Below are 20,516 nucleotides of genomic sequence, written 5' to 3' on the forward strand. Positions count from 1 at the left end.
GATATTTCCTAAGCTCCCAGGGGGAATTTGGCCTTTGTGAAACCCAAACCCTGCCACAAAGCGTTCCCTGGAACAGCGGCACGTTATCTGGGCTTCCCAGGAACCCGCCTGCCGAAACGCTCCGGTCCTGCTCCGGAGGAGGCTCCGCTGCCTTTCACACGCCAAGGACTTGAAAGCCAATTTGGATTAAGTTACATTCACATGGATACTATAAAGCAACAAAAACGAACTCTATTTTTTTTCTATTTGCCTAAAAAAAAAAAAAAAAAAAATTGCAAAATGAAGCAATTTTTTTTTTCTAGGAATTCAGATCTTCCCAGTGACCACTAATTTAATAAACTGGATTAAGGAGGAATGGCAAGGCACATTCCACCTGCAAGTGTCCCTGTCTGTACCATCCGAGGGGTGAGTTAGATAAACACTGCCTGGATAAGCTGCACTGCCACCCCATCCCTGGAGCTGCTGCTTGAGACAAACCATCGGCATTTTAAAAGGAAAATGGTTTCGGAAGCGCAGCTCAAGCTGGTCCATTTAAAAATGCACAAACAAGACATTAAATAACAATGAAACAGTTCCAATAAAATTAAAAAAAAAACCCTAGTTGGGTGTTGCCAGCTCTCACAATCTCATGGCAACCCTTGCAGCATTTGATTTTTTATTTCCCTCAGAGTTTCCAGCACCGTTGTTGGGAATTGGGGTCCCCCAGGGACAACCCTTGGCTCACTCGGATCACCTGGGGGCAGTCCTTGGCTTACTGGGGATCTTTCAGGGACAACCCCCAGCTCAGCGGGGTCCCCCAGAGATACCCCTGACCAGAGTCCTCCAGGGACACCCCCAGGCTCACCAGGATGCCACAGCCCCTTGTGCAGGTCCCTGCAGCGACCAGGACCATTCCCATTCCGTACACCTGGAGCTGGCACCACAAATGTCACCAGCTCCGATTCACGAGGGGTTTCCACGTCATTAATTAGCTGTGCCAGCCTCTGTGCAAGCAGAATCCACTCCCAGCAGCACCACAAGGAAACAAACTCACCTCCTGGGTTTGGAGGGGCAGCAGAGCAGCCCCCCAAGCTCCGTTACCCAACCAAACCCATTTGACCCTACAAAGGCCCCTCCCCGACACACCACCACGAGGTCACTGGTGCCAGAGACCCGCTCACTGCCACTGCAGACCCTGAGCCCCAGTTTGGGGACAGGGATGTCCACGTGCTCCCCCTGCCCTGATCCCACTGCTTTCACAAAGGGCACCAACTCACAAAACCAACCTGCACCTTCACACCACCCCTCCACAGCCCGACTGTGAGCAGGAATGGGGATGAAAAGGGCTTTTCAAAGACTAGCCTACAAAGCTGTAGGAACAGCTGCAGGTCTCTCCACACCCAGGATGCTCAGAGATAGCACTGGCCAAGTCCCAGCACCATCTCCAGCCCCTCTGCCCGACAAACACGTGCCCACAATGGGCTAAAATGCCTTGAAAAGCCACGTTTTAGGGTTTTATTCCGGGAATAAAAACTAGTGCCAGGGTGGACACCTGGTTCTGCTGGGTCCTCTAGGAAAGGATGAGGACGAGAACAACACACACAGACACACACACAGCTACTCTAGCGGCCAAGGCCGGGTCGGTACCATCCGCTCTGGGATCCTGGTGGGTCCCAGCACCCCGCAGCTCCTGCAGGCCCACGTGGAGCAGCTCAGCACGGGGAGGGTCACCCCAAACCTGTTCCCAGGCTCAAGGGACACTCTCAGCACAGGCAAGAAGTGCACGGTGTCCCAGGGAAACGGGGATGTGCTCACACTCAGCCGAGCTCACGCGCTGGCAGTGACGGTCACCCGGTCACGGCGTCATCGCTGGAGATCAGGGCTCGGCCCTAATCGGCTCAGTCCTGCCTGGGACCACCTCACCCTGCTCCTGGCACCAGCCCAACCCTCCGTGCTCATCCCGGGGGCTTTGCCACGTCCTGGGGGCAGCCAAACAGGCTCCGATTGCCCCTGTTGGGAACTGCAGCACCTGGATGCGCTCCAGGCTCCGGACATGTCAAACCTTTCGGAGCTGGAGAAAACCCAGGCAGGAGCATTCCTGCCTAATTCACATTGTTAACATATTTTCTTTTAAGTCAGCTCCCATGGCGTTTCCTCTCCTTTTCCGTGTGGTTTCGGTCAGAAAATGGCTCCTTCACTCCCTGAAAACCAAACCTCTGCAGCAGAACCCACCAGGGCTGGGGGACACCAGGGTCCCATCCTGCCCTGGGGCCACCTCGGGACACCAAGATATCCTGGGGGGACAGGGGACACTACTCAGAGCCTCAGAGTCCATTCCCACTGTCCTGCCTCCAGCTGGGGCCTCTCCATCCCCTGCACTTCAGGATTCTCCACTGCAGGCAGTGGCCACCAAGGGATGGGAGGGGATGCACAGCCACCTTTAGGGGTTGTGGAGGAGAAGGGCAGGATCCTGACCCTAATCCAAACCCCAGCAGGCAGAGGAGAGAGGAGCAACTCTGGGAGCCTGGAAAGAGCCAGGAAAGGGGGCCCAGGGGCCACAGCACCACCAGAACAAGAGGTCCATTTACACCCCTCGGACAGGGGCACCGTCCCTTGGCAGTACTGGTTACACTGGGAGCTGAGCCGAGCCTCAGGCAAGCTTTAATTGCCAGCATTATTACCACAGTCTTGTTGGAAGCTCAAAGGCTGCTGCCTTCGCTCGGATTTAGGGACAAACTTAACTTTAAGCAGATGTTTGTCACCCTACCCTGCAAAGGTGAGGAAAGCTGGGAGAAGCAGGAGCCCACCCTGTGATTGCCAGCAGCACCCAAGCCCTGCTTTGCCATGAGAACAGGGAGCTTTGGGATCGTGCCACGGCTGGAGCGGGATCGCTGCCTCCATTCACTGCCGTGCCAGGATCCGCCGCCGGCTCGAGCAGGGCTGGGTTTCGTTCCCCTTCCCCCAGGAATGACTCAAGTTTTCCCATTAAAGCAGCACCAGAAAGGGGGCTATTGTAGCCCTGCATCCCCTGGGGCCAGGGGACCTCGATGACACTTTAGGGGGGGACAGTTGACAGCAAATGTCAAAAGAGCCTCAAAACCCATGTGGAGAGTGGGACCAAGGGCCGGCAGCAGCTGCGAGGGGGAGGCACAGCACCCCCAGGACTGCACTGTGGGGAGAGGACACTGCAGCTCTCCCCCTGTCCCCACTGCTGGGAAAAGCAGAGCCAGGATGCTCCCGGGGCTCCCCAACCCCCACGCAGTCCTCAGCTCCTCCCCGGGATGCTGCAGCCCCCCACGCTGCTGGGAAGGGCTCGGGGCTCATTCCCTGCCTCCTGGGAAGGGCTCGGGGCTCATTCCCTGCCTCTCTGGGAAGGGCTCAGGGCTCATTCCCTCCCTCCCCTGTCCCTCCCGGCCGCAGTCTCACCCGGCTCCATCCCCGGCTCCGAGCCAGCCAGCGCCGGGGCGGCTCAAACTCCAGATGTTGGTGAAATGCTATAAATAACAGAGGGAGGGGGAGATGGGGCTGGGGGGGCGCCAGGCCCACCGAACCACAAGCAGATGTTCCCCTTCCCTGCAGGGCCAGAGCTGGGACTGGGGAGGAAGGCGGCAGTTCCAGCACCCAGAGACCCCCCTAGCACCCGCAAAAGGGGGTAATTCACAGGTTTTCCACCAGCCAGGTCAGGAATAAATTCTCAGGCAGGACCAGTAAACAACCTGCTTCCTTTTTTATACAGCCACAACTCTTAATTACCACCCACCCCATTCCCGAGGTGTTTCGGCTCCGACACCAGCAGTCAAAGGAGGAAAATCCCATGTCATTCCTCCAATACAGACCTGACAGCCCAGTGACACCCCTTCTGTGTAAACTCCTTCTTCCCAGCACCTTCCAGGCAGGAGTGCTGCCACCCTCCACGATCCTACAGCCAGGAGAAAGTTTTGGGTGCTCCCAGGGACCAACAGGGCCCATGGAGCGTCCAAAGTCATCGCTGCCCCGAGAGAAGAGGATGGGCACAAACACAGCTGAGCTGCCTCCAAATAGCTTTTTCCAGAGCCTAAAGCCAGCAGAGTTACCTTAAAGATCACCAGGAGGAGAGGGGGGTGTTGCAAGGTCCTGATGGTGATGGCACAAACTGTGCCACCGTGTCACAGCCCCATGTCAGCACCAGGCACTTCGCCTGCCCATCCCCAGCACAGCTCTGGGTTGTTGTAGCTTATTAAAATCTCTCCCATTATTCAAATTGCTCCAATTATTTGAATTGCTCCAGCTGGGTTTGAGTGACAGAAGCATCAAAAGAAAATAACTGTGTATTATTTTTAAGGGCACCAGACACAGATTTGTGCCGTTTTCCCAGTGCTGCTCCCTCAGCCTGGGGGCTGCACCACCACACACACACAACACCCTTTGGATGCATCCCAGCCTTTGGATCCTGCAGCTTTCTCTGCCAAGAGGCAGCATAAAGGGAGTGAGCGGGGATGGCAGGAAGGCAATTCCAATTAGCAGTGGAACATGTCCAGCCACGGGTCCCAGCAGGACCCACGGCCAAGCTGCAGCTGAGGGGGCAATTTGGAGATTTCAGGGAGTCTCCAGTCCCTGCTGGGGCTGCTGTGATGGACAGGAGCACCAAGTCAGGCTGGTCAGGGTGACACCAGGTCCCTGCTCTGCCCTCAGCCCAACAACAGTCCCTGTGAGGAGGAGGAGAAGGGTCCACCATGCAATGCAAACCCCATGTCCACAGCATGGCTCCTCCTAGCCCTAGAGGGGAAGGAGGATGCCCACAGTGGGTCCTGAGCCTCAGTAGGGATCCACTGGACCCAGGGACACCCGCCCTGAGCCCTACAGCCCTTTTGGACACAGCAGAGGGGACAGTGTGGGTCACTAGTGACCCACAGCCCCTTTCAGGGTGTTGCAGAATCAGTCACAAAATATTACTGAGGTCCTTCACCATGCCCTGGCACTGCAGCAGCAGTGAGAAGAGGTTTGCACCTTCCTGTGCCCTGCACCAGAGTGTCCAGGTCATCCCAAGCCCACCCAGTCCAGTCCTTTCCAGGTGCTGTGGGAGGCAAATCCCCCGGGATGGGGGGCAGCTGTGCCAGCACCCTGCCAGAGCTGTGCCCCAGGCACAACCAAAGGGCTGTTATCCCAACAAACCTCCAGGCAGAAGAAAACAAGAGCAGGGAGGATGTGGAGGGTGGGGAGGATGCCCAATGTCCAGTCCAGGGGGACAGTGCCTGCCAGGCTGGGTTGCCTAGGAGGGTGGCCCCACTCCCACCCCAGCACCCACAGGGTGATGGGAACAGCAGCTCCCTTACAGCTCCCATCAGGGCTTCACCTCCAAACAATCCTCTGCCAAAGAAATCAGAGCTTGACCTTTGCTGCTGCTGCCCTGAGGCGAGGGGTAAGCCTGGATTTGCCCCTCTCCGAAATCCCAGGAACTGAACCCAAGCATTATGGAAATCCCTGAGCACAAAGGGGCCTCTCAGGAGAGGGGCTGTGGCCAGGCCATGCCCTGCTCAGGACCACGTGTCCCCAGTGGGGACAACCCCAGGTGAGACTCCGAGGGGCACATCCCCACCGTGGGAACACCAGCTCCGTGGGGTCCAGCTGATCCCCCCAGCAGCAATGACTCCAACTGAGCTGTCCTGGCCATTCCCTGGCAATCCCACAGCTGGGGAGTTTCTCAGGCACAAGCTGCGGGGAGCAGCATTTTTTCCCCTCTTTGCTGGCGTTTGAGCAGACTCAGACAGCGAAGGCACCCACGCTCTTCCCCCCGGGCAGGGCTGGAGCCAGGAACAGCAGCACAGGCTTGGCTGGAGCAGGGAGCAGCTGGCCCGGCCCAGGGAGAGACTGGGAGGAGGGAGGGAGGCTGGAGGAGACCGAAACCGCCACGTGCACGTGTTTGCACTGAGAGAGACGGCTTTTCCAGCACGGTCTGCCAAGGGGACACAGAGCTGGGACACCAGCGAGCTCCTCTGCTCCAGAGGGATCAGCACAGTGTGGGGCAGCAGCATGGATCCTGGCAGGCTGGCATTTGTCCAACAGGAGAAACATGGGATGGGATGTCCATTCTGGATTCAAAGGGATCTCATCAGATCCAGAGGGACCTGTTTTCTAGTGGGTGGGAGGGAAAGGAGCATTGGTCACTGTGCAGAGTTCAAGCTGCTGGAACAGGGGGAAAAGTTCTTCCCACGCTCACCATGAACCCCCAGGCGAGAAGAGGGATTGCTATGGACAATGGGAAGGCAGAGGGAGATGCTGGCAATGAGTTTCCCTGATCCCACAGAACTCCCTCTCTCCACAGGGGCTGTGCTGCAGCACAGAGCTCACATCCCCTGTCCAACTCCACAACACCCCAAAACACAGATACAACAGCTCATCTCCATGTCCTCAACACTGCTCCAAGGACAGGTGATGGATCCCAAACAGCCACCAGCTCAGGGCAGAGCCCACACCCGAGTTCACCGTGGCTCCCAGCTGGGGGCTGTGCTGGGGGTGGGTACCAGCACCTGCCCTTTGGACTCCCCTGCTGTCTGCAGGGCCAAGCCTTGAGCAATCACCAACCACCCGTTCGTGCTGGCCCCATTCCTCACCCTCAGTGACCCCGGTCACGAGCAGGAATCCAGTCCTACAGCTTTGTGCTCCCACGGCACTGCTCGGCCCGCGGATGCCGAGGGAAATGCCCCTGGAGGTGGTGGGGGCTCATGCCACGCACTGGGCACCGTGGGGAGCACCCTCCCACCCCTGAGAACACTCTGCACCCTGTCATAGGTGGGGCTCACGGGGAAGGAAAGGTATTTTCCCAAGGGCTGAGGCTGCTCAGGCTCTGAAGTCCTGGCTTTCACCGGTGCCAAGGCTGTGGGACTTGGGGACACCATCACAGGACCATGTACCCAACTCCAGAGCCCACCAGGACCAGCACCAACAGTTCATACCCACAGAGAACTTGCCCTGAAAGCCTGGTTTTTGGGGATGGGGTGCAATCCTACTGTCCTGCAGAAAGGTCGCTGTTAGTTGAGATATCTAACATGGAAAGGGGAAAACCTTCTCACCACAGGCCAGCAAGCCATGGTACTGTCCCTTTGGGGTTGGCTTTCTCCTCCCGCTCTGCCACCAAGCCCACCTTGGAGCGAGGGACGCAGTGGACATGGGGCAGGAGCAGGACACATCTGCACCCCCCCAGCCCGGCCCCTGCCCAGGAAGGGGGAGAACAGGCGCTGCTCTGTGAGTGCTGGGACCAGGGAAGTTCAATAGTTTACTCCCAATATTTGTCTTGGCTGGGCAGCACAGCTCGCTGGAGGAAATGGGGCAGGGGGAGGGCTCCAAACATCCTCTGCATTCCTTGTACCGAAAGCAAAGCCAGCGCTGTGGCACCCGCGCTCGGGGTCAACCAAATGTAAGGCCTTTTGTCTTTAGAAATCCTGCAATAAAACATCCAGGGGTGCAATTTTCCAAAAAGCAGGAGGGGTGAGGAGCCTTGGTCCCAGCCCTCAGCCTGACATGCAAACTACTCCCTCCTCCCAAAAACCCACAAGCCAAAGCTTTTGCACAAAATCTGCTGACCTGGACACAGCACCCAAAGCCTCAAGCTTTGCCGGGGCTCTCCTCCACCTCCCCTCCAAAACTCAACCCTGCTGCCACAGCCCCCATTGCACAACGCTGGCACCCGCTCCATCCCACAACACTGCTGGGAAACACGGCATCAAACCGAGACCTGACGCAACCAGGGAACACCAGGGCTCACTCCACTCTGATGCTCAGCTCCGAAAATGACCCATTCCAAACTCAGCTCCTTACAAACGAGGCGGCCACAGGAGATGCCCCTTGCCCGAGAGCCAAGCACCCTCCGGCTGCTGCTCCCGGGAGAGGGGCTGGCGCTTATCTCCAGCCCAAGAGGGCCGGGGCAGATAAGGGGGTTTGGGGAACGCGGTGTGTCCCCAGGGCAGCACGGGAGGATCTCCGGTGATAACCCCGGAGCCAGCGCCGGGCTCCGGCTGCTCCGGCTGATAAACCCGGGGCGCAGGCGGGCGTGCGGTGCCGGGCACAGCCCGGTGCCAGCTGTGACCTCGGGGAGATCCATGCCCGTGGGAAGGGCTGACGGGGAGCAGAGGGCCATGGGAAAGCAGCAACAGCCCCAGAATGGTGCTTGCAAAACCAAAAGCTGGATTTGGGCGCCCGGCAAAACCCCACCAAGGTGATTTTTACACCCATGTTCCAGCACGATACAGGGTCTCCCATTCCAGCAGAGCCCTGAGCTCATTCACAGCTGCCAGACAAGAGCAGGGAACTCTTCCAGGCAAAGCCGACTGACTACTCACCCGCTTAGAACTAATTAGGGCTTGTCTTAATTAAATCCTGCTAACCATGAACAACCCCAAGGCCAGATTTAACTGAGTTACCTGGGGTGGCCTCTGGCTGCTCATGAGGGACTGCAAGCCCGGCACAGGTGAGAGCCAGCCCCGTGCTGGACACGGTGAGGCAGGAGCTGTCAGGAAGCGCCCCTGGAGCCCTGTCCCGGGGCAGAGCATCATCCCCCAGGGAATGTGGGTCCAGCCGGTGGTACGGCCGCATTCCCAGGGGCGGGAGCTCAGCCCGCCCAGGCTGGAGCAGAGGGATTAGCCCTCCCACCACCTTTTGTGCTGCTCGTGTCTTTAACGGGATTAGTCCCTGTAATTCCATAAGAGGGTTTAATCACACAGTGCCGGGGTGAGCAGCGGAGCTCTGGCTGTGGAGGCAGCGACCCCACTTACAGTAGATGGTGATGGAGGGGCCCAGGATGGACACCCACTCACTGCTGCTCCCTGTCCTACTCCTTCCTCAAACATCCCTGAGCAGCACATGGGACAGTTGGAGACTCTCCTCCTGAGGGAGAGTTCCCATGGAACAAGATGAGCTTTCAATCCAAACCATTCCAGGATTCTGTGCCCACAGAGCAGCCCCTCACATTTCCGCAGCACCAACATCTACAGGGAACCGTCTTTCTTACCTTCCCCCTGCTCATAAAACTGATTGTCACTTTGGCTTTCACGCACTCACCACTAACAAACATCCACCATCAGGATATTGTACCTGGAAACAAACTCCTGCAAAACCTTAGTGGGAAAAGAGAGACACTGAGCCAACAAAATCCAGCTCCACGTCTGGATATGGCCTGAACGCAGCAACGGAACCAAAACACTCAGGGGTCCAGGCAAAAGCTGTAATGAAATTAAATTACAACATGGATCCTGCCAGAAATAATTATGTCAGCAACCAGGGGTTTAATTCCTTATTTAAAGGAATAAACCTGTGGATTTGGAGAAACCCTTTACTGATTACGAGTTTGACTTTTTCTCTCTCATATCACACCACTGCCTGTAAAATCTCTGTATCTATAGACACAGCCAAGGTCTAGGAGACAAAACCAGCTCAAAACAGACCCTCATTTACACTCTGAGCTCTTCATAGTGCTGGCCACATCCTTCCACCTCACAGCCTTGGTCTCCCAGAGGGCAGGAACGAAGCTCACAGAGGTGATGCCACATGTCAGGGCTGCGAGCAGATGCTGTTTCATGGATTAAAAGGAGCTCTTTAAAACCTTGTTTGGAAGTCAGGTGTACCTGGTCAGCAGCTGGAAGCCCTGGCCCCGCTCCAGCACACGGCATCTTTACTCCCTGGGTTTCCAATCTCCACGAGCAATACTGAAACTCCAGCACTTTTTATCCAGGTGGGAGCAGCGCCACATCCAGGGGCTGGGCAGGAGGAGGTGGGATTCACCCAGACCTGCTGCACCACTGGGTCTGGGACCAAACTCCTGGAGGTGATTTATCCAGCCACGCTGCACAGCAGTGCTGGGACAGCTCTGGCTACACAGCTGGGAACGTGCAGCATGTCCCCTCCTCCACAACTCACTTGGGTCTTGGGAATAAACAGGGAATCCAAAAAGAAAACCCAAACCCAATATTGTTTTAAGGTTTCCTCCACCATGACAAGACCACGAGCCCGACCAGGCTGGAGAAGCTCCAAGGGATGGAGGAGAGGCACAGCAGGGGCTCTGTGCAGCTGCCAGGGCACACGAGCAAGGCCCTGGCGCTGCCAGAAGATTTTTAATTTATTTGAAACCGTTTAATAGTCCTCCTATTGAACAGAACCATCGACAGCTGGCGAGGAGCCCACTCGTGAGCGGGGCTGTTATTGAACAAAGCTGCTGGAGCCAATCCCTGCGGGCAGAGGGGGCCGGAGCGAGCTGCACTTCCAACAGCTCCCACTTAATATCAGTTTTCCAATCGTTTTGAGGGAAAGTTTTTGATTACTCGGGGATGCAGAAGGGATCAGCACCGGCTGGACCACACGCAGCATCCCTGGGTGTCAGCAGTGTCCCTGCCTGCAGCCGGGCACTGGGGTGGGATACCTGCTCCTGCCCCCTCCCAGGGGTGAGGGGGTCCCAGGGGTGACCCCACTGCCCCTCAAAGGACCAGGTGTCCCTTGGGAGCGTGTGGCTCCGGGAACAAAGGCTCTTGGCAGGGCACAGCTCCTCCCGATGCTAATCTGCCTCTCGCCTCCCACCCGCTTTGTGTTCCACTAAAAATATCCCGGCGGAGGAAGTTTCTGCCGCGGGGTGGATGCTCTCCTCCCCGGGAGGGGCTTCCTGCACTGCCTCGGCACGAAAATAACCCCCAGAGCAGCCCCTTCCCCGGACTCACTGCCCTCCCCGAGCCTGCACAGGCGAGCTGTGGCTGGGGTCGCCTGCTCAGCCTCATCCCTCCCCACAGCCCACCCACGGCTCCAGAGCGCCTGGGGGATGGGACACGGCCACAAGTCCACACAAAGGGAAGTGCTTTGCATCCCAAACCCCTTCCCACAGCACCGGGAAGATGCGAGTGTGCGGAACCTGGGGGGTGGGAAGCCAGGGCTGACCCTGCCAAGCAACACACACTGGTTTAGTCACCTCACCAGCCCGTGGGTGAGTGTCTCGTCTTGAATCTGGACTGTATCCAGCAGGACAAGGCTCAGATCCCTGCCAGCACCTCCTCCAAGAGCTGTGGCGATGCCCAGCACACGCTGCTCATCCCAAGCCAAAGCCTCTCCAGCTGCCACATGCCCCAGCCTCCACTCCCAAGGTGCTGAGCTGGAGCTGCTCCAGAGCCCACCCCGTGACACTCGATGCCAGAGCCCAATGCCAGAGCCCAGCACCATCAATAATGCACCAGGGTCAGTGCTGGCTTCCCAGGCTCGGCCCAGTGCTGCCCTGGGCTGAGGATTGAAGCATAACCCCAAAAGCAAGGGATCCCTCTGCTGCTCCTTGGCTGGGCTCCCATAGAAGAGACCCCTCCACGAGTGCCCACTGCAGTGCCATCCTTGGGGGGAGGCAGGGGGTCTCCAGCCCCACTGTCCTGCCCCCAGCTCCCCACAGGCATCTTCCCTTGCACACCTATCCCACCCCATGTCCTCAGCTGGGAACAGCACCCGGAGCAGCTCCACACCAGGGGTGCAGAAACAGTTTGCAGAGTTTCTTTTCCAGCAGAGAAAGGCAGAGCTCACAGTGACACATCCCTGCCCTGATGGGCACACACAGCTTCCCTTCAGCTCTGCCCTTCCAGGCCCTCAGATTCCACAGAAATAGCTGCTGTGGGAAGGGCAGGGAATGCCAGGATACAGACACAGAGCCCTGGGCTCCGTGCCGGAGGGTTTCCCCTCAGCAGGAACCTCACCCAGGCTGTGCCAGGGATAAGCTTTGCCATCCTCCCCATCACCCCCTCCCGCAGGTCTGAGCCTGCAGGCAGTACAGGATGCTGCAGGGAAGTGCTTTAATTCAAACCATCCCCTCACTTATTTATTTATTTTTTTAAAATTGCATAATTGCTGCAGACATTTCTGCTCATGTTTGGTTTTATTACATCTTTGTGGTTATTCTACAAGCCCTAAATTTTGGGCCTCAACTGAGCTGGCAAAGCGCTCCAAAAACATCTGTCCCGAGTTACTCCCCCTTCCAGCGCTCCAGCAGGAGACATCACAACACAAGGGGTTTATTTGCAGAGAAAAGCTCTTACTCCTGACCCAAAGAGAAGGGTAAATATTTACAGCCCCAATGTCAGTGCTGACCCCACACCTGGCCACCGAGCAGCACGTCTGTCCCCAGGGCACACAGGAGCTGCCACAACCCCGTGGCACCCGAGGGACACCCATTCCTGCCAGCAGCAATCCTAAGGTGACACCATCCCTCCCTGAGCAGGGGACAATCAACAACTGGCCGTTAATTCCCCCCCATTAAAATTCCCAGACTCAACAGGCTTAAATCCAGCAGCTACAAGACGTGGGCTTGTTCTCCAGAGGGTAAACTTTGGAGGAGTTTACCCTTTGTAAAGCTTGTGAAGGTCCCTTTGCACGCCCACCCCCCGCAGCCCAGCTCGATGGAAGGGAATGGCATGACCCCAAATGCCTTTTGGTGGCTTTGCTCTTGTTCTTATTTCTCCTATAAACACACCTGCAGAAAGCAGCGAGGCAGCAAGTCCCAAGGACACCCTGAATGTGTCTCACACAGCCTGCGTGGCCCTAACGGGGGTCCCAGTGATGGCACGTCCCTCCCAGTGCCCAGCAGGAACGGGACAGAGGAGCCACAGCTGCCTGTGACGGTGCTGCCAGCCCTGGGCCGTGGCCCCTGCCCACCACAGACACCTCTGGAGTGACCAGCAGCACCCAGGTGAGTGCTGGCAGCCCCGCTCAGTGCCAGCCCCGCAGCTCACCTGCCTTTCACATTTAGCATTTAATTAACAGCCACCGCTGCCCAAAGGCACCTTTGCCATTAAAGCAGCTCACACCAGGCACTTAGAGCAGTCCCTGCCATTCTGGGAACCCCCTGCTCCCCACCCCTGGACCTGCCAGGGTTGCTGGAGGCTGTCAGGGCAGAGCCAGCTCCTTGGGAAAGCAGGAAACAGCCCCATGGCTGTTGGGGACAGGGCAGCACGTGGCATGGGGACATGTGCCCTGCCAGGGGACACAGCATGGGACAGGCAGTGACCAGGTAAACCCTCAAACCCCTCCCAGCCCAGCAGACACGGGTATGGGCACAGCAGGGACGGGCAAGGCAGCCCCAGCTCCCTGTGCCACCACAGCCACACGGGGCACAAATCACCTGGGTGCTGGGGACAGCAGAGCTGTGACAGGGGCAGCCACGGGCTGCCAGCCCTGCCAACCTGTGCCCAGGGCAGGCAGCAGGATTGGAAATAGGTGCTGAATTATTCATGGCATCACCGTGTTCCTGGAGCACGAGGTCCTGGGCACCAGGTCCCTGCTGGGGTGCACAGTGACCTCCCCACCCAGGGCAGAGCTTGGGGGGGTCACCCCTCTTGGGAAATCAGTCTGGGACAGCATGGGGAGGCTTGCAGGGCTGTGCCCACCCTCCCTGCTCCATCACCTCCCCCCTGCCCAGCCTGGCAGCCATCCTGGGTGCCAGACTTCCCTCCTCTTTTTGTTTCAGTTGCTCGCTGCTTCGGGCTGCCCTGAACAACCCGGCCCCAAATCCAGGAAAACTCCAGCCTTTATATAAACAAATGTGCTCACAAAAATGCAGCTCCCTGGGAGCAGCCTGGAGCATCGGTCCCGGGTTCCCACAGGGGCAGGCTGGGGCCACAGGTCTGCACGGGGGAGGGAGCTGCCTTTTCTCCTCCTTCACTAAACGCCTCCAGTCACAAAAGCCCTAAATCGGGCTGGGGATAAATCTCTGAGTGTATCCCAGCTGCCACAGCCCCACTGCAGGGGCTGAGATCTCCTAAAGTCCTCCCACACTCAGGAGCTGCACAGCCCAGTGCCTGTGATCTGCTGGGTTAGGATGGGGCTCAAACTGCCCCATGGAGGGACAGCACTGGGGGGCTGAGCATGGCAGAGAGTGGGGCCAGCCACCCTCTGTCCACCACCCCCTGGCCTCCAGCTGCTTTGGCAGGAGGGACACATCCCCCAGACCAAGAGCCTGGAGGAGGTTTTACCACCTTGAAGCGAGCAGGACTGCAAGGCACAGGAGCAGGGTCAGGTCCTGCTGCTCCAGCCACCCCTGAGCTCTCACTGGGGTCACAAACTCCAGCACGGACGAGTGACCTTGGCCAGGGGGGCTGGCAGGGCCCAGCTCTCCCGAGGGCTGCCAAGGCAGGAGCAAACCAGCTGCTGACCCGAGGCTCTGCGAGTGCCTGGCATGCTCAGCAGCCCATCCCCAAACCCACACAGGGCACGTCACTGCTGGAGTCACTGCCCTTTGTCCAGCTCAGGCTCTGCCAAAATCAGCTCCGTCTCTGGCGCATCAAGCACTGAATGCCCAGGCAAAGCCCCCACCAAGCCCCCAATCCCTCTGAGGGGGACATGGGGGTTTCTCCCCACTCACACCCAGCCCTGCTCAGCTCTCCCTGTCCCACCCTCTCCTTGGAGGAGCCAAAACCCAAAGGCCGGAAAGGACCGGCCTGTTCCCCGGCCTGACTTCCCGTCAGAACACGCTCTTGGATCCCGACCAGCACACGAAACACAGACAGGAGAGGAAATCCCTAGTTTGGAAAGCCGCCCCCAACCATGCACAGCAAACCCCCACCTTGGGAATGTCTGCTCTCCCACCAGCCATCCCAGGGGTGCACCAGCCCCTGAGGGAAACGCACCCATCGTCATCACACAGACCTTCCAACAGCTTCAAATGATGCAGTAAATACAAAAATCAAATACTGCCTCCAATCCTGCCCTGCCAGGGAAGGGTAATCCTCCTCTGCAAGATCCCAAACACCTCCAGAAGGAAGAACCAGAGGTGAGACCCCTTTTTTATCACTGGGATGCACGTGCCTCATACCAGCATCACCCCTTATCTGCACAGGGGCATTTCTGCATGGAGGGCTCCTGAGGACATGATGCTTTCCTGACCTTCCCACTGATCTCCTTCCAGCAGCCCAAGGGGGCCAGCACTCAGCCCCAGTCCCACTCCAAGGGGACAGAGACTGGGCAGCCCCTGCAAGGTCCCCAGGGAGGAGGAGGAAGATGAGGAGGAGGAGGGGGACACCCATGGCAGCTCCATGCTGGAGGAGGCCCCTGAGCACCAGTGCTCCTGCCTGGCAGCACAGAGCAGCGAGCACAGGAGGGGACAGAGCAGGACACGTGGCTGTGGAGCAGAGCTGGAGTCACCAGCTCAGCCCTGCAACACCCACACGGCTCCTGTCACGTTCCCACCTGGAGCAGGGGCAGCGTGGAGCGAGCCCTGCTATCTGTACAGTGCAAGCCTGCGCCGTCCCCGCCAGCCGTGGAAACTGGACATTTTCCATCCCAAATTCTTTCCCCCTTTGGAAAGGAGTTTACCAATAAAAGGCACAGTCCAGACCCAGGCCACTTAAAAAGAGCTAATTTCCTTCCTATTTCAGCAAAAAAGCTGGGAACACGCTCGCCCCAGATGTTCCCTCCCTCCTGCAAATAAGGGAGGAGAGAGCAGCTCGTTCAGGAGCTGCAGCTCTGCCGTGTCCCTGCTCCCAGCCGCCTGTCCCGGGGGCGGGTAAGGTCCAGGCTGGCACACCGACCTCAGCTGAGGCACCACGGGGTCACTGATCCCCAGGGGGCAGGGAAGGGGAGGGAGCCGTGCAGCCAACACTGCCTGGAGCGAGAGCACAGGAGCCCAAAGTGCAGCTCGGGGCACAGCGGGGTCCCCAGGCCGACAGCCACACACGGGAGGTTTTAGTCTGATGGGACAAACCCTGTTCAAGGGGGAAGGCGCTCCCAGGGGGGCTCCCACCCCGCTCCCCACCCCTGCCCAGAGCGCCCGCTGTGCCCTCACCTTCCTGCTGCCGTGCGAGGAGAAGCTGTGGGAGTGGCGCTGCAGGCTGGCCCCGCTCACATCCAGCTGCGGCTTCCACACCTCCCCGTTGTCGCTGCCCAGGGGCTTGGAGGGCGAGACGCCGGAGCTGAGCAGGATGCCGTTGTGCACCATGTCCTCGGTGCAGGTCAGGCGCAGGCTGCACAGGTACTCGTCCGTCTCCTTGTCCACCACCAGCAGGCGCGTCTCCGTCTCCACCGCCTTGATGCGCTGCACAACCTGGGGAGCAGAGGAACAGCTGAGCAGGAACACGGGGAAGCCTCAGGGGTGGCAGGAGCTGGACCCAAGGGCCATCAGCTCTCCTCCACCCTCCTGCAGCTCCGGTGTGGGTGAAGGTTTGCTGTCACTTCCAGCCATCAGTGATGGGGGAGAAGGGCCGAGCATGGCTTTGGGAGACACCCAGGATGGAGCCTGCAGCCCTGGGTGATGATGGTGCTGGCTCTTTCAGCACACTCCCTGCAGCCACACAGCGGCAGAGATCACCCACCCTGACCCTGGGTGGTTTTAGGAAGGAAACAGCCCAATCCATGCATCCATTCCCAGTCTGTGCTAGGGACCAGCAGAGATAAGGGAAGACAGTGCTGGGAGCAGGAGATGGGCCCATCCTCGCCAGGATCCAGCTCCAGACATGTTGAATGGGGACATTGTCCTGCTCTGCCTGGCTCCTTCGAACAGATCAGTGACTGGCAGAGGCTCCAACAGGCACTTGTGGTGCCAGCTCTGGTGGGGAGAGCCAGGAGGAGCTGATCTCACAGCCAGGCAGGGGCGCAGATCCCACCAGCATGGGCTGAGATGGAAACAGGGAAAATCCAGGACATCCACAGGAGCAGGGTAAAGGGAAACCGCCTCCAGACTCCCTGCTGGCAGCCGCTGAGGGCACCTCCTCCCTGCACAGGCCTTCATCCCGAGGAGGAGGAGGGGTGGTACTGCTGCCAGTGCTGCTCAGCCACCACCCCCAGCCACAGGGTGGCCCTGAACACCCCACACATGCTGGGGACCCCCCAGAAGCAGCACTGGGCTCCTTGCAGGGCCCCTGCTCTGATCTAGGTCACATCAGCCAGACACACCACAACCGCCAAGGTTAGAGCGACAAACGAGCCTAATGCGCAATTAGCCAGCGTTTATTTACTCCCTGCAAGCTCCACTCAAGGTCAACAGAGCCCGTATCTGCAAAGGAGGAAAAAAAAACAACCAACCCCCAAGAAATTTATAGGCTGCAGACAAGGCTGCTTGTCCTGAACCAAGCCATCCACTGCAGCTCCGTGTGCCGCTGTCCGGGGCTCCCACCGTAACCAGCCCCAACGGTGCTGATCCGTCAGGCCCCAGAAAATCCATCTGCTCCCGTTCAGATCCATTTACATCTGACATCACACGGTGCTGCTCACACCGGCAATGCCTGTGCAGGGACACTTCTCCCAGAGGGGACCTGGCAGCAGCAGCCAACACGCGGCAGCAGAGACACAGATGGGGAACGCGCTGGTTCTGCACAGCGACGTCCTCCAGACTCCACAGTTTGGGCGCTCCAGGCAGGGAATCGCAGCGCTCCCACAGACCCAAACGACACTCAGAGGCACCACAGAAGGGTCCCAACCCCAGTGGGGAGCTGTGCCAGGATCACCCAGCACCGAGCTCCCCAACAGCCACGGCGAGAGCAGCGATGGAGCAGATGGAGCAAGCGTTTCCCGAGTCCCTCGAGCGCCAGGGGCTGAGCCAGGCAGGGACGGAGAGCGGCACAGAGCAGCCCCTCGCCATCAGCAGAAGGGGTTTTCTGTGACGAGCCCCCCAGGCAGCAAGTCTCTCTGGGGACAGGGCAGTGAGGTGGGAGGCAAAGCAGTAGCAGGGTCCCGACAAGATCCTGCCCAGCACCGTACCCGCTTCCGAGCCATGCTCCCAGCCCCGAGCCCACGGCGCTTCTGGACACGCCGCAGCCTCCCCTGCGCATCTGGCGCCTCGGGACCTTCTCAGCACCGGTCCCAGCCCCACGATTTCCGCAGCTCCACCCAAACAGACTTTCACCCCTGGCGACACCAGCACCAGCCTGGCAGAGCCGGCCAGGGCCCTTCCACCCTTGCCAAACAGCAGCCGCCCAGGAAGGGGACTCACAATGCCACGGGGAGCAGCTCCGGCAGAGGTGCCTGTGCCCTGTTCCATGGTGCCAGGCTCCGCAGGGACCGGCAGGCTTGCCTTGCTCCGGGCACGGCAGGAGCCGCAGCTCTGCCCCGTGCCCGCGCTGCCGCCGGGGCGAGGAACCCGGCAGCCGGGAGGCGATTTTGCATCCAAGACATGAAACGCCCCAAGAACACGTTCTGCCTTCGCTCCTTGGGTAAGGCCAGGAAAAAAACAGAGAACAAAGACACAAATGCTGCCAGCTTCAGCTGGAAACACAGTTACACCCAAACAGCAAGGCCTTGTTTGCTGCGGGCTCCGTCCCGATGCACACGGAGAAGTGTTACTTATTCAAGGTTGGGGAAGGAGCAGCACAAGGAGAGGCCCCGGTGAACCAGCTGCTCCAACCCATTGGCACGAGCTGGTGTGACCCGGCACAGCATCACCCTACCCATGGTCCATCAGTGATGGGTAATTTTGGGGGAAGGAAGAGGTTCTTGTGGTATTGAGGCAGCAGAAAGGGTGATTCCCAGAGCAGGCAGGGCTGCTCCTGCTCCCACCACTTGCATGCTCATAGGTCCCAACACTATGGCAGCAGGAGCACAGCACAGCACTGAGCTCTTCAACATCCTGGATGGGACACCCCATCCCAATCACTGCTCTGCAGTGGGGAGTGAGTGCCAGGGCTCCATCCTGCATCCACCAGCACCAGGGCTCCCTCCTGCCTCTGCAAGTGCCAGGGCTCCATCCGGCCTCCAGCAGCCAAAAATGGATGAAAGAAATTTCTGCCATTTCACTCAACCTACTGGGCAGCCCCAGCACATTTCAAAGGCACAGCTGCTGTCCCAGCTCTGCTATCGCCCATTCCCAGCAGCCCAGCTCCAGCAGGGAGTCCTGATGGCTTCCAAGGCGCCACAGGAACACAGCTCTCCTTCCTGCCCAGCCAGATCAAAGATGGGGATCCTCCTTCAAGGGGTTTGAAATCACATTCAGGACAAACATTAAATTTCACAGAGCTGGCTCAGCTCATCAAAACAAGCTCAATTAGCCACCAAAACCCACCAAGCTCACGGAAAGGAGTCCATGAGGTTTTACTGGAGACACCTCGAAGGCTCAGCCTCACCTTCAGCACAGCAACATCCACACCTTGGTGGGTGAAGCCCGGGAAGCCACAACCCTCCAAAACTCTGCAGGGCCAAGGCACATCCCTGCTCTGCCCCAGTGCAGCGCTGGCAGCAGGGCTCACCATGTGTTTTGAGTTACTAAAGCACTAAACCCCGCAGAGCCCCACGAGCCACGAGGCAAACTGTGCCCCTGCCAGGCTCCGAGTGCCCGATGGACTGGAGCTGCTTGAACCTCACTGCCTGTTTGTTTAGATGAAGCTGTTTGACAAATACAAATTTCAGTTTTATAAGCAGAAAGTGACACAGCCTGAAACAGCTTCTGTTGGAGAGCTGAGAAACAGCTCCCTTGGACCCCCCCAGCCACAGCCGTGGGCAGGAACAGCCACGACTTCCCTCCGAGCCCTATCACACTCCGGCCAGCAAAACTGCTGAACATCTGCAGAGCTCTATCAGGAGATTTTAAGGCATCCTCGTACACTCCGGGCTGCACAAGCACGAGCAGCTCGCCCAAAGCAGCCAAGAAAACCCACAGCAGAGCCGGAAATAAAGCCCGGGTCTCCCCATTCCTTTCCACCACAGATTGCATAACGCGGCGGAGCCCTGCCCAGCCCCACACACCTTCGGCTTTCCCACCTTGACACGATTACAGCAGCCTGTCCCCAGCAGGGAGACACCGCACCGCCCACTGTCCGACCGGGAACCGACCGTCCCGGGGCACACAAAGCCCCCGGAACCCAGGACAGGATCTGGGGGGTCACCCACCCCATCTCTGCACCCACCAGCACTGCCCGGGGCAGGGGTGCTCCAGCAGAGATATTTTGGGCGAAACCCCCCCTTTATCCCGCTGCGGGGAGGCTGGAGCCGGGCAGAGCCGAGCCGGCGGGGCGGCCGGAGCCGGGGCGCTCCGTCCGAGGTGCCGCGGTGGCTGCCCCCGTTGTCCCCCCCGTCCGCCCCCGCTGTCCCCCCGTCCGCCCCGGCCCCTGCCCTCACCTGGTGATGTGTCTCCTGCTCCACGTTGAGCCCGTTCACCTCCACGACGCGGTCCCCGGCGCGCAGCCCCGCGGCCTCGGCGGGCGAGCCGGGCTCCACTTTGCGGATGAACTGGCCGCTCTTGCCCTTCTCGCCGTGCAGGTGGAAGCCGTAGCCGCTCTCCCCCTTCAGCATTCGGCACAGCCGCGGCTTCAGCTGGTCCTTGGCCATGGCCGGCGGCGGAGCGGCGGCGGCGGGAGGGGGGCCGGGCGCGGGGCCGCTTTTATGGGCGGCCCGGGCGGGCGCCGAGGGGCGGAGTCGGGACCGGGGCCGGGGCTGGGGCTGGCACTGCGGCCGGGGCTGCGGCTGCGGCCGGCGCTGGGAGCGGGGCAGGAGCGGGGGCAGGAGCCGGGGCCGGGGCGATGCGCAGCTCGGCCATGCTGCGCTGGCCGCGGCACCGGGAGCGCGGCGGGCGGGGACGGGGCCGGGCCGGGAGGGGACGGGGCGGAGCCGCTGCGAGGGACGGGACGGGG

The 20,516-nt window shown here is 59.3% G+C and overlaps 1 protein-coding gene across 1 annotated transcript in view; it reads right to left on the reverse strand.

Annotated features, from left to right (window-relative positions):
• Positions 1 to 20,281, reverse strand: part of NHERF2 (NHERF family PDZ scaffold protein 2) — a 31,931-nt gene extending 11,650 nt beyond the window's left edge. Inside the window, exons 1-2 of the mRNA XM_050317383.1 lie at positions 20,005 to 20,281; positions 15,746 to 16,003 (exon numbers count right to left, since the gene is read on the reverse strand). Coding sequence (XP_050173340.1) covers positions 15,746 to 16,003; positions 20,005 to 20,214 — 468 coding nt within the window. The 5' untranslated portion in view covers positions 20,215 to 20,281. The remainder of the gene's footprint in view (positions 1 to 15,745; positions 16,004 to 20,004) is intronic.
• Positions 20,282 to 20,516: the final 235 nt, after the last annotated feature.

This window comes from Myiozetetes cayanensis, unplaced genomic scaffold, assembly GCF_022539395.1.
Source record: "Myiozetetes cayanensis isolate MyiCay16 unplaced genomic scaffold, myiCay2020 scf20-37, whole genome shotgun sequence".
Lineage (NCBI taxonomy): Eukaryota > Metazoa > Chordata > Aves > Passeriformes > Tyrannidae > Myiozetetes > Myiozetetes cayanensis.